This window comes from Astatotilapia calliptera, chromosome 9 (genome assembly GCF_900246225.1).
Source record: "Astatotilapia calliptera chromosome 9, fAstCal1.2, whole genome shotgun sequence".
NCBI lineage: Eukaryota > Metazoa > Chordata > Actinopteri > Cichliformes > Cichlidae > Astatotilapia > Astatotilapia calliptera.
In genome coordinates, this window is record NC_039310.1 from 24132404 (window position 1) to 24146573 (window position 14170).

Here is a 14170-nt window from a genome sequence, read left to right on the forward strand (position 1 = left end):
CCGATGTAGGGTTACTTGCAAAACTCTTGAGGTACACCAAAAGTTTCTCTAAAAACAAATTTGTCTTTTTAAAATTATTTTACACAAGCTACAGTCATGATTGAAATTTAAAATTATTAATGAGAAAATTAGTTCAGTAAATCTTCAATTTACTGAACATCTGAAGAGGGAGAAAAACTTAAAAAAAAAAAAAAAAAACCCTCAAAGCTGAACCTGCCTTTAGCTATAACATAAACCGTAAGGATTAAGACAATGAAGGAGCGAGACAGTCTTTATGCTAAGCCAAAGGGTTTATTACAATTTTCTACTGAACATGGATGTCACGATAAAGAATGTCAACAACATCTGAAGTACAGAAATCAGTCTCAGTATTTTTCAGCAATACAGTGAGCCAAAACAAATTTTCTAATGATCACATTTCTAGTTCAGGATGTGGAGAAACTTATTCTTGTAATGGATGCAAGATAATACAGGAGTAGCTGAACTAATGAAATCGCTTAAATAATGAAACAGTTTTTCAGTGACTGATCCTTTTGATACGATTAGTAGCTTTTAATATCCTGTACTGATTTATGACATTTTAACTTGACGGTTATAACTCTACTAATTCAGGGATAACAATTCAAAAGGTTGGAATTATGATCAAACAACCACAAATAAATTTAATTTGGACAAGTGAAACTGTAATATTGTTCCACTCTGAGCTATACTTTAGTAACATGCAGTGAGGAGAAAACCCATGCAAGTGAATTCATTTGTGTTTTCAGTCACTAACAAAGAAAAGAGGTTTTGAGGTCACAAGGCTAACAGACCAGGTTTGTTGCTATAACTTTAATGATTATAGTGCACTCATTTCAACATCCTCCAGTGCTTAGAATTATTGTATAAGCAGTAAAAGCCTCATATGGACTGGATTCACTGGGAAGGCAGTAGGTAATTTAAAAAAAAAAAAAAAAAAAAAAAGATAATGAAAGCAGCAGTTTCCCTGTTATGTCAATTAAATGTCGGAATTTTAAAATAGGCTTGCCTATCCTTCAAGGTTAAGTCACATTAAAGTAATAATGTAGTTATAGACATCACAGCTATTAAAAGAGCGAGACCCTGTAAAAGCTTCAATATGCTACTGCAGGGTAGATTTAGGTGTGTAGCCCCTTTCTCCTTTTCCCAACCACTTCTCCTTGAGGATCAGCAAGTTACAATTTGATTAAATTAAGAAAAACTGATTAAACTCAAAGAGCAAAATTGTGAATCTGATGCAGGTACTGACACTGGTATACTTTTATTGGTGCCACAATTTAAACCTAATTGGCTATGAGCCCCTACTGATTATAATAACCCTATAGACACAGAACTATCAATTCATATTGAAAAGTTAGAAATGTGAGTATTGAGTTTTTCCTAGCTGATTTATAACCAATACAAATGACAAATTGCTTTTCCCACCACCTCATCTAGATGACTTTGTTTATGCGCCGTTTGGAATAATGTCCTCATTTTCTACCTCGACCTGTACTGTCAATCCTGCCCAGATGAGGCTCACTATGATTAGAAATAGTATTAAAGAGGAAATGTATGCACAAACAAAAACAGTAGGAACCAGAAGAGTGCACACACTCTATGAAGGACAATACCTATATGCACACAAAACAAAAGCCCAAAACAAATAAATAAAGTATAAAACTCTGGGAAACACTGTTCCCGATAAGTTGTTCCACTTTTCAAGTGAAATATGAGAGACACTGCTCTCGATAAATACACGTATACAAAAAACACACAATGGTAGGCAAAAACTACCGTCACTGTTTATCATTATGGAAGGCACTGCTCCCGATAATGCGGTTTAATTATGGAAGGCACTGCTCCCGATAATGCGGTTTAATTATGGAAGGCACTGCTCCCGATAATGCGGTTTAATTATGGAAGGCACTGCTCCCGATAAAAATATTACAACTCATTAAATGCTCCAAAGTAGACAGTGCAACATAAAGGTCTCTTTGAGCTCGGAGGATTTAGTATTGTGCCTGCATTGCTTTTGTTTTTTTTAAACCTTATTTGACATTCACTTTGTCACCAATTGCAGAATAAACCTCTTTGCTTGTGATAAATAAACAATTTTCCACAAACTGCAGACAATTTTTTTGTTTCCTTGCCAGCTTTAGTCAGGCATTGGAAAAATCTCATTAAATACATTTTTTTTTAATCTACCAAGATACAATTTTTTATACCCTTAATTTCTCCACAGATGCACTTATGTCAGTCTATTTGTGAAAGCCTGCTTTTACAGCAGCTCAACGCTAAAGGAAGAAAAAGAGGGTAGAAAGATTAAACTTTATCTGGGTCTTTTTTTCCCAGCAACATTTGGAGTCATTTCTGTAGCAGATACTGCCGTAGGTTTCGACAGTATAACCGTCATAATTATGGAAGACACTGCTTCCGATAATGTCGTATAAAAAGACAAACAGCTTTATAGTGGACACTGCCACTGATAAATAATTTTAAAAAAAACAAATACATATAAGGTCTTTTAGTGCTTTGATGGCAAGTGGTCGCAGCAAGGGCTTCGAGTCTACTTGAGAGGAGGTGGATTTGTCAGTAGCATTTCATTTCTTCAAGTAATCCTTGTTCACAGTTTTCAGCCCTACACTTTAACACTGTCCTCTTCGAGACTATTTGTGGAATTGATTTGAATTCCCCTGAAATCTGAGCATGAGCCTATAACAAAGGTTGGGGTTTCTGATTAACGGCTTGTGCTTTTAAGTGCTGATATTGGAGCGCTATGATTTACTTTCCAAAAAATACACATGCAAACACACAACTCCCACCCTCACATCTCTGCGTCCCACCAATTTAAATTTCTTCATCGAGGTCCCAGATGTTTCCCACCATGGCATTGGCACATCCCTGCAAGTTCCAGGTGGCTAAGGCCAGCTGGGTGTGGAGTTCATCCACGTCAGTAGTCTCAGCAATGGACGCCAGAGTGTGGGAGCCTCGGCCAAACAGTAGGTGACGGAAGGGAACCTTAACAGGTGAGACGTATGGGGAGAGGAGGCTGTGCTCAACCTTTAGTTAAAAAACAAAAATTCACATAATTAGTAACTACAGAATAGCTCTTGCTCATTTTTTCCTTGTGGTTCCAGAAAAGAATGCTAGACTAGGTGTAGAAAAAGAGTCCCAGCTTTTTATTCATTTCCATCAGCTGGGATATAAGACACCAGGACGTCACTACACAGTAACTAACAGATAAGGTGCCATAAAACAACGTCGGCCACTTGTGTAGATTGCATGCATTTCCATGCCATGCATGTTTGCACGTTGCAATAAATCGATGCACCCACTTACCATTTCTTCTATCAAAATATAAAGCAAGGAACCTTAGAATATTGTGCTCAAGATTTTTTGCACAATATTTTAAGTTGGGTCAAACCACATCACTAGTTTTTTTTGTAATTAAAATACAAAATCCAGCATCTTGTAGTTTTTTTGTTTTGTTTGTTTGAACTTAAAACTCTTCTGCTAAGTAACAAAATGGCATGTCTGAGCTTTTGGTTAATGACAATCTTGTGTAAACCAACATTTTCTGATGCGAGCACAGCACTGCAACACAGACGCCAAGCTTGGTCTGTCAGCATCTGTGACATCTATAAACTGACTGAGCTTACAATTCCATGTGGCCTTAGTTTTCCTCTTTTAGTAAAAGAGGAAAACTAGGGCCACAGATGTTTTGCATGCTCGTCAAGCTCACAGTTGAGCTTTAGGTATTACAACTTACAAAAATTAGGAATGAGAGGGGAGAGACAAATTAGATTGAGGTTCATCAAACCTGAACAAATGAGGGGTACGGAGCAGAAAAGTATTTTCAAAATGTATAGTTTTTTTAAATTACAACACACGACCCAGCAGAGGTCTTGTAATACATGCATTACCATCATGATCCTGTTGTTGAGGATTCGACAGGCTTCTTTGTCATCCAAGTTGGTGTTGGCAATGTCATTGTAGAGGTTACTGGCAGCACGCTGGAAGGAGCCTCGTGCACGGTTCAACCAGCTGGGACTCAAATCCTTCACCAGACAAAACAAATATTCTTAATCACATGAAATTCATAACATGGATAAAAATGAAACAAAAAGAGTCAGGAAGACGCCAACCTGCGAGAGCAGCCGGATGTGTTTGTAGACGCCCGCCACAGCCTTGGTGAGAGTTTTGCTGTACCGGTTCACATCCAAGCTCAGCAGGTGGTCGTGAACCAGGTGCAGGGCCATCTGACCAGCAAACTGCGCTGCTATCGCCGTGATCTCGTTGGTTTGATTGTTGGTTTCATAGTTAAGTTGGTCCATGGTGTCCAATTGAGTGCCATAATAAGTGTAGACCTCAGACTTAAGTGGAGAAACATACAGACAGTTCAATACACATCACTGTTTGCTTAATGTTTAAAACGACAAGCAGACTTTTTTGTTTTTTTTTGTTTTAAATATATAAATGAACCACCCCTCACATTTGGTTTGATGAAGTGAAAGGAGACTGAGGGAATTCCAGAGAAAGCCAAGAAGGGATAGGCTGGGTCATCTATTGTCATCGGTCTCATTCTGCATGCAGGGAAAGAAGAAGAAAAAGAAAAAAAAAAAAGTTATTGTAGATGGGTAAAACAGAAAGAAACAAAGTAATCCCTGATTATCTGCTATGAAATAACTGCTTTAGAGTCATTTTTATAAGTGTTTAGACAGTTATTTTAAAGGGGCCAATTATACTTATTTTTGGCTCTAGTAGAACAGCTTTGTAGGACTCACACTTATTAATATTTTTTAATCTTATACAGAGCCTTTGTGTAGTCACTCAGCTCATCCTGTCTGAAACGAGCCATTTTAGCTCCTCTTCCTTACTTCCAATTGGTTCCCCACTTTCGAACAACAGGTGGATTGGGGTTACAACCGGAATACCTGGGATGACCATATTAAGCAATATTCCACTCGTTATGGCATTCAGAGCCGTGTGAAGCTCAAGCTTTTGTCTCAAGAGGGTGGTTATAAAACTGCACCAACATGTGAAAATACCTGGATTCTGATAACTGGCAGAAATTTGCAAGCTTAAAGAACATCAGATTTCACTGATTATTAGAGTCGTTTTACTGTACAAACTATTTAAGATCACTAGGGCTGCCACAAACGATTATTTTGATAGTCGACTAGTCACCGATTATTTTTGCGATTAGTCGACTAATCAGATCATGCATCCATTGGACGTAAAACGTACAGCTTATTGCACTAGCAGCATCTGCTCTTATATAACTATCATTAGCTTACAGCTTTAAGTGTTTAAGGTATGTGCTAACTAAAAATAAAGACAAGATGATAGTTTGTTTCGGTGGTGTTTAATAAACTCCTTGCTATCTAAAATATAACAGGACACCGGAGTATATTCTCGAGCATCTCACACTTCTGATAATCAGTTGTCTGACTTTTATTCAGCTGTGTAAAAACTATAACTTTAATCTCAGCCAAACAGATTTACTCAGGAACAAATAAAATACTAAAAAAAAAAAAAAAAAGCCAAACAATAACATTTTTAAGTTATCTAAATGACTTGTATATCATGTTTAACCTGATTAGTGAAAGATGGCGGTGGGTTTGAAAACGATTTGCCAGGAGTCCGGTGTTCTCACAGCTCTAGTGAGCCTTGCCCCCGGCTAGCTATCGAGCTAGTGGGTAACAGACGTCTCCGAAAACGTCAGAGCGCTTTTGAAAATATGTGGTGTCTTGATAAACTGAGCAGATATTTGAGGTTTACACAGCTACATTCTCGCCTGAAAATATGTTAAACGTTTATTTTGTGACCCAGAAAGAATAATAAGAGTAATATTAAAACTAACTAGCTGCCGCCATTGTTGGAAACTGAGCTGGGCTGTGCTATGAATTCTGGGACAGAGCTACTTCTTCTTCGGGATTTAACGGCAGCTGGCATCCTTGTACATGCAGTGCTGCCATCTTCTGTTTCAGTCCGTTATTACACTCTTAAATCCTACTACTTATTCCTGCATCTTTTGTGATCTTACAAAGCTTCAAACGACACGTCGACTATTAAATTAAACTCATAATAGACTTCAGAAGGAAAAAGGCAGAGATCCAACCACTATTCATAAATGGGGACTGTGTAGAAAGGGTGGCAAGCTTCCGCTTTCTGGGAGTCAATATAGAGGAGAACCTTTCCTGGAGTGTGAACACCTCCGAGCTGCTGAAAAAGGCCCAACAGAGACTGTACTTCCTGAGAATTCTCAGGAGGAATAACATCACACAGAGACTGCTGGTGTCCTTCTACAGAGCCACCATTGAGAGTGTTCTAACTTACTGCATATGCATCTGGTACACTAGCTGCACAGGGGCTCAGAGGAAAGCACTCCAAGGGATCATTAACACCGCCCAAAAGATCACTGGCTGCCCTCTCCCCACACTGGAAGTTCTACACAACGCCCACTGTTTTAAAAAGGCCCAAAACATCATAAAAGACACCTCACATCCTGGCCACTCCCTGTTCGAACTGTTGCCCTCAGGCAGACGGTACAGGGCAATCAGAGCAAGGACTAATAGACTCAAACACAGCTGTTATCCAACTGCAATAACACATCTGAATACTACAAAAAAATGTCCATCACGCCACTCTTGTGTTAATCTATGCACGGTCTGAAGCATGTGTGTGGGAATGTATGTGAATGTTTTACTGTTATATCTTATTAGTATTCTATCTATTTTATTTATTGAATTTTATTGTTTTATTTATATTTTGATATTGCTAGGGATGCTGCAATGATCGGGGACCATTCTTAATTTCGTTGTTCTCATGACAATGACAATAAAGTTTCTGATTCTGATTCTGATATCAGTCGTCGACGATTTTGATAGTCGACTAATCACGATTACGTCGACTAATCGTGGCAGCCCTAAAGATCACCTTTGCCAACTTTGAAAATATACATATTCTCACACACACACACACACACACACACACACACACTTTAATTTTGCCTACATAAAAGCTTCGACTTGCAAATGTATATTTAATGTTTTAGGACTAGCTCATCAGCCAGATAGTTTAATAAATGAAGGTGTGCAATCTCAGAGTACAATCAATCATCATCAGTCAAATATTGTCCAGGGGCCTGTTTATAGTAAATCCATTTGTACCCTTCATATGCAAGAGTGTTCCTCTCTATTACTTGACTAAAGTTTTATGCACTGTGGTTCATTTCACTACACTGGTTTCCTACTTACACATTAGCCTCCCACATTGTTTCTCCTGCCATGTTGTACACCGTGCCAGCACCAACAGGACTATTAACCTTTAAGAACAAGGCAGATTACAGTCAGCACAAACTATCCATTTGTACGAAACGTGTATCACTATGAATCAGTGTAATACCTCTTTCATCGTGGTCTCAAGGAGGCTGTAGAGCAGTGGACTTGCTGAGGCCATAAAGCCCCCCTTACCTTGTAAAGGAGAGAAAAGAAAAAAAAAAAAAAAAAAAAAACACACACACACACACACACACACACACACACACACACACACACACACACACACCCCCCAAAAGAGGTCAACTGACAAATGCCACCGTTTAAGTGCTGAGATGTCCTGCATGTGTAAATTTGTCTACATACCCATGACAACCCCATCCAGGCTTATGTAGGTGAACACTTTTTTGTCAATAGAGGCCATATAACCCTTAAAAAGGAAACAAAACAAACAAACAGATGAGACATGTTAAAACACTATCAACACAGCAGGCATTTCCTTTCAAAAGGTATTCAGTTCTCACCTCCAGCCACTCTGTAGCGCCAACACTTCCATATTCTCCTGCACTCCAGCTCGCAAACACCAGGCTTCTCTTGGGCCTGAACCCATCTATAGACGACATGATACTTCTTGCACTGCAGTCCAGTGTACCCAGTCCCACCAACTGTTGTTTGTATAGCATTTTGTTTTTATTCCTTACCATTCTCGACCATTTCACGGAAAGCTTTGGCCAGCTGCACCAGTACTGAGGTGCCAACAGTGGCTCTGGCGTAGCCGCTACCCCAGGCATCCCTCTGAGCTCCCAGTACAATGTAGCGATCTGCAGATTCATGAACAAATCCATCTTAATGTCACACGTCTTGGCCTAAGACTAAGCAAAAGCTAAGTCACGCCAAATAAAAGTTTAGTCTTACCAGGATCATCAAATCCTTTGATCACCCCAAACACATTATGGATCTCCTTGTTCACCAGCTTATTGTTGACCTCAACAGTGATGTTCTCAACGCCTCCCAGCCTGTAAGACACTTGCTTGAATCCACCTTTAAAACCACTTGTTTCATCTGGTTCAGGACCACCAATTTTCCTAAAAGAACACAAATGAAAAAAGTTTTAACTGTGGCAGATATATACTGAACTGAGGTGTCTGGCAGCTGTCCTGTTTAACTGATGCTGAGCCATGATCATCATGGTCATCACACAGCGGGTAAACATGAATGTTTCTTAATCTGTAGAACACTGTTCATGTCTGCATTGATTTGTGTGTGGCCTTACTGAAGAAGTTTTACAGCAACACTGCGGGTGATAGTCTGGGCTGGGATTTCGGGGAGGCCAGATGACCGAGTTGGGGGAAACTGGGTGTGGTTAAAGGAGGGGAATCCAGGGGTGTAGGGGTCACCTGAGCCCAGATGGACCTGAAGGGGACATGAAAACACAGATTCAGGTAAAGGGGGGGGGGGGGGGGGAATTCCACTATCATAACAAAACAACACTTTACTGCCTACTTGACTTATTTTACAAACTCACATGTCCATAGAGCACAGTGTCAGCTACATAATTGTAATCAGCTTCATCGGGGTAGATCAGAACAGCAGACGCCCCTCTATCTGCAGCATTGGCCACCTGAAAGAAGGGGAGGAAAAAAAACAAACAAAAAAAAACAAAAAACTAAATTTTGTTCCTGGAACAAAACCTGCTCGTCAGCTTCCTTAATGTAAATGCATCTCAAAGCCTTCCAAGTGAAGGCTGATCAATGTAAAAGATAAAAGTTTAAGCTGAATTAAATTGAAAGTTTTTCAATTTAAAGAAAACTTTGACAACCAGCTGTGAGTAACTGAACCCATTTCCTCAAAGTTGCAGTTAAATTTGAGTTACTCACAAGTAGAATTCATTTTTCTAACGCTTCACTCTGCTGCCCTACCTACACCATCTTCATCATGCACACATACCTGCTCTGCAAAACTGATCTTTCCAGCACGGACGAGCAGCACGCAGCCTTTTAACTCAACCTTATTTTTATTCACGATATCCAGGTCCTCTTTACGCCCATAGTTGCCGTACACAAGTTTGCCCTGTAAATACCAATTAATAGCAGTTAGTTAAATTAACAAGATACACAAGGTTTCTGAACAACAGTCCTAACTACAAATCTTCTGACATTCGTGGTTTGTGTCACAGGTTTCAGAAAGTGAAACTAAGGTGGTTCTTTGCCAAAGCTTTAGGCTCACCTGAACTCTGTCTGTAGCGCTGTAGGCCAGATACCCAGTAAGGCTGAAATCTTCTGAACCAAACTGAACCTTGTTTGGATTCTGGCTGCAAAGGAGAAGGCAAGAACCTGTTAAAAATTATTTTCCTTGGACACACTTTATTTTACAGGTTTGTGACATTTCAATCCATTTCTCGTCACAAACATGCATGTGTGTTCCAGTGTTTATTTAACAAATATACAACTTATAATGAAGCATTAGAAAATGTCAATGGACAAATCCAGGTGTAATTTGTAGAATTTATTTTTTTTGATTTTGTAACTCCTCCTTTTACACTAAACAGTTTGGTGTGCAAAACTCAAATCAGGAAATCACAGAGATAGAAAGCCTCCCTCTGAATTAATGCCACAATCATTTAATTAAATAAAAAACGTTTTTTTTTTTAAAGTTCCAGGTACCTGTCTGGGATCGGCAGCTGAACATCGTGGATGTCTGTCCAGGGATCCATCTCTAGTTTCTTGAATTCATCAAAGATGCTGTTTGCCAAACTCATGTCTTTATCACTTCCTGCTGAACACCCGGGATTTTCAAAGTCCCTGCAGAAAGGACATCTTATTTACTTTTTCTGTTGGCATCTCAGTTTAGTCTTGAAATGATTGACATTAAATGTGTGTTTGGTTTGAAGGTGTGTGCGTATTCAGTGTACCCTAGAGTCTTTTGAAAGGCCTCCCTGGTCATTTTCCTCGCAAGAAGTTGAGAGATGTTCTTGAAGTCCATCTCAACCTCTGCAGGTTGTGCAACCGGAGCTTGTGTCACTGGGCTGCAGTTCAGCAACTCCACTTTAGGTTTACTGTGACTGATATAACCAACCAGATAGCCTGGAAGACACAGCACACACCAAAACCGATTAAAATGTAGTACATACAAAGTACATAAAGAGTCATTTTCCTTTCTGTAGACTTGGATTAGTATAAGAGGTTTTCAGAGCATAACCTACCAACGATCAATATCAGCAGGGTTCCCAGGAGCAGGAAGGCAATGGAACACCGGCTATAATTTTGAGGTGCCGGCCTGAAGCTTGGTGAGCCCTCGGCCTCCACGTCTGTAAACTCCTCAGTGCCATCTTCAGACAGTTTGACCTCCAGATGCCTTTCTCCATTCTCTGTGGGCTGCAGGGGGAACCTGCTGTAACGCACACTTCTAACCTGGAGAAGATCAGAGTGAAAACTATGAGAGCGACACGCTCCAGATTCAGCAGCTCCATAAGTAGTGACAATGCTACAGTTGTTTTTAATAAAAAAAATAAAATAAAAAAAAAAGCTAAACAAAGCTTGTCACTTTGCGATTGCTTCCGTTTTATCAGTTTGCTCATGATACAAACAATGATAAAGACGTGACAATGTGCAAAATGTAGGCTGTGAACGTACCACGCCGTTAAACGCCAATCTCATCTGATCCATCGCTCCTGGTTTTGTTGTTGTTCTAAAAACAGAATATAGAACAAAGAGGCGATGAGGCAGTGGGCAGCAAAGAGAGAGAGGCCAGGAGAGCGCACGAGAGAGAAGGGAGGGGGGGGGAAAAAAAGAAAAAGGAGGACGTGCAGCAAGTCAGGTAACAGAGCAGCTATTCATGGAATTGCTGGGTGGAGTGTTTCCTCTACACTAACTGCCTTAAAAACCTTATTTTATATACAGTAAAACCTTGTTTTATATACACAGTATTCTCTATCTGAGCTGTGGATCACACAGGATTTGGCTTTTCTGGTTGTTTTTGGGAATGCAAAGAATGCAAATATGTGCAGGAAAGACTTGGACGATAATGGAGGAGACACAAATCCCTTAGGGGGTCAGGAAGGACATCTGGTATCAAAAAAAAAAAAAAAAAAAAAAAAAAGCCAGCGCAGAGCTGCAGGGGCTGTCTCCTGTGGTCCCGCACAGACGACAAGTTAACAGAAAATAAGTAATTGAGCCAGTTCTCAAGTAAAATAAGGATAAAGAATAGTATTCAATTGTCTTTACAGTACCATGCAGTTTACAGCTCTGCTTGGCTTATGAAGGCTGTGCTGTTTGTTGTTGAAATTTGTTTTATTAACACTATGTGGCTCAAAGTGCATATAGAGTGAGAATCTGTTTAACTATATACTCTGTATAAGGGAAGAATGAGATCTGTGCAGTGCAGAATTACAGCATCTCTTTCTGCTATCCAGCCCTCTCATCTACAAGATGTGGGCCTGTAACAAACAGGAGCAGCCTGCTTCTTAATATATTACATCCATCAGTTAACCAGCGCACCCAATGGTTGGCACGAGTGGTTCATACTAGCAATGTTTAGTTTTCTAATCAACTTACAGGGGAGTAATATTACAGCCAGTACTAAAGATGTAATAGTTTATGTCTCTCTGCTGGACAAACTGTACTGAAATGAAACTATGGAACATTATCATACCAGCAAACATCAGAAAAAAAAAAAACTGTAATTGTTGGTCGACTAATATCAGTGACCAAGTTTATCACATAAAGGCACCACACAACAAAAACGTTTCATCATTTTTTTTGGCATTTAAAAACACCAAGAACGTAACCAGGAAATATATACTGAAAAAATAAGCTAAAAATATTTGTGGTATCTAAATGATGTCTGCTTCCTTATGAGTTACCGTATTTACTAATCCTTCTATTGAAACATGCCATGTGTGGTTTACTCAAAGGAGGAAGATTTCCCCATGTGTCACGTCCTTTGAAGACATTTCGTCAGCCTGCAGATAATACAAGTACTTCCTGCTGCAGTGCATCTTACAGCCAGCAAGTAACATAGTTTAATTCAATGATCTTCAAATAAATCCTCCCTCCATTAAGGATAAGGCTTACATACATTTATAAAACATTACCAGAGCAAGCAGGAATGAAGCAAGAATTTTAGCCCTGGTTTTGTGTGTTCATGTTCTGTTCTTTTGTATACTTCATCTGTTTGTATGTTGTATACTCTTTGTTTGTCCAATAAAGTTCATTAAATAAATAAATAAATAAATAAAGTTCTAAAACAAGAAGCCGTTGGGGAGTGGTTCCTGAAGGTTACATCATGTACCAGCTCTAAGTGAACTTACACTTGCAGGCCCAATCTTAATAATAACGCAGAATGCGTTGTTATTATTAAGATTGGGCAAAAATAAAAGCATTACATATATGTTTTACGGCTAACTATAACAGTGAAACATGGTGGCAAGAGAGTGCATTGAAAAGCCAGGTGACATTGCACACTATTAAGATAATTAGCAAAACGTTCGTTTAACACATATTCTGAGTCATTGCTTCACAGGAATCGAATGAAACGGACTGCAGCTAAAGAAAAGGCTTTCTTTTCAAAATTAAAATACATTCGCGAATGATTGATTGATTATTATAAGACCAAAGCGAGGACTCTCACCTTCTCGACGTTCTACAACGTCCGCCTCCTTACTGAAAAGATTCCTTTCTTTATAAAGCTGTGCCACTTCCGGGTCGTCTGTTAACACACATGCGCAGAGCCTGTGATTTGATGTGCGGAGAAATGTGTTATACATCTGTACAAGTATAATTTAATGAACAACTTAAAATTATCTCAGGAAAATTTACTGATTTTTTTTAGTTGTTTGGGTTTTGTTTTTCTTGTTACGTATGTTTAATAAGTTTGGATAAAGAAAACATTAAACAGAGCTTTTCTGCCTCCAAAAATTACACCTTTAAACTGTAACTTTGTGATACTAATAAATGTATATGTATTTTTTTCACATGATTTTTTTTTTAAATTGCATGACATAATAGTACATGAGCTACACAAAAATGTAATAATTAAATAATTATCCAGGTTTATCTTTTGCAGTGTCTCCATTAGAAATAATGTTATATGCCACTGCTATTATTTTATTTTACAGCCCATTTATGGAGCAACATCTATACTATTTTAATTTTTACGTCTATTGACATTATATTTGTGTTAACCTTACGACAGACTGGCAACCTGTCCAGGGTCATATAACCCTCCACGGTGTCCAGGGACAACCCTCACTAGGGTTTAAATACCTGGGACTCCCCCACCTGCCAAAACCTGGATCAATGATAACCTACACATATATATGTAGCTTTTAGCATGATTAGTTGATCCAGTATGAACTTTTGGTACCATTTACCATAATTAAAGAATTACAATGTATTTATGTATTTCAACAAGTAACAATTGGACCCTTAGAAGACGTTTGTACTTAATAGCTTTCCCACAGTTTTATTTGTCCATTACTTTTAAAAGGTTGTGGCTATTTTTCTTCTGATCTTGTGCAGTGTAGCACTTGTAGTACATTACAAAACTCGCCATTGTTAGCAGTGCTGAGAAATATGCTTTATTAAGTGGGTGGAGTTTGAAATAATGAACCTGGATTGTTGAGGCCAGGCTTCACATACCACACGACACCAATGCTTCTGTGAATAATGACTGAATTGTTGGCATGCTCTGTTCCTTCATTTTTATTTATTTTTTTAATCAAATGCCTTTTGTAGTCTACTTCCTTTTACCAAAACAAGCAGGACAGGAGGAACAAAATACTGAACAAGCACACATTTATAATTACGCCTCATTACTAACAACCACCCACTATAATACAAATGAATGGGAAATCATGCTGCTGTACACAGCCATCTGTGGAAGACACTTAC

At 38.9% G+C, this 14170-nt stretch overlaps 1 protein-coding gene across 1 annotated transcript; it reads right to left on the reverse strand.

Moving 5' to 3' along the window:
* Nucleotides 1-271: 271 nt before the first annotated feature.
* Nucleotides 272-13142, reverse strand: tfr1b (transferrin receptor 1b). The gene is made up of 19 exons (XM_026180168.1): nucleotides 12909-13142; nucleotides 10913-10967; nucleotides 10483-10690; nucleotides 10192-10363; nucleotides 9944-10081; nucleotides 9507-9591; nucleotides 9228-9350; nucleotides 8806-8901; nucleotides 8554-8693; nucleotides 8196-8365; nucleotides 7982-8101; nucleotides 7805-7890; nucleotides 7647-7710; nucleotides 7408-7475; nucleotides 7260-7327; nucleotides 4493-4583; nucleotides 4146-4373; nucleotides 3924-4058; nucleotides 272-3060 (listed from the first exon to the last, which is right to left on the reverse strand). Exons 2-19 carry the CDS (start codon nucleotides 10943-10945, stop codon nucleotides 2848-2850), a joined length of 2238 nt encoding a protein of 745 aa, XP_026035953.1. The 5' UTR covers nucleotides 10946-10967; nucleotides 12909-13142; the 3' UTR covers nucleotides 272-2847.
* Nucleotides 13143-14170: the final 1028 nt, after the last annotated feature.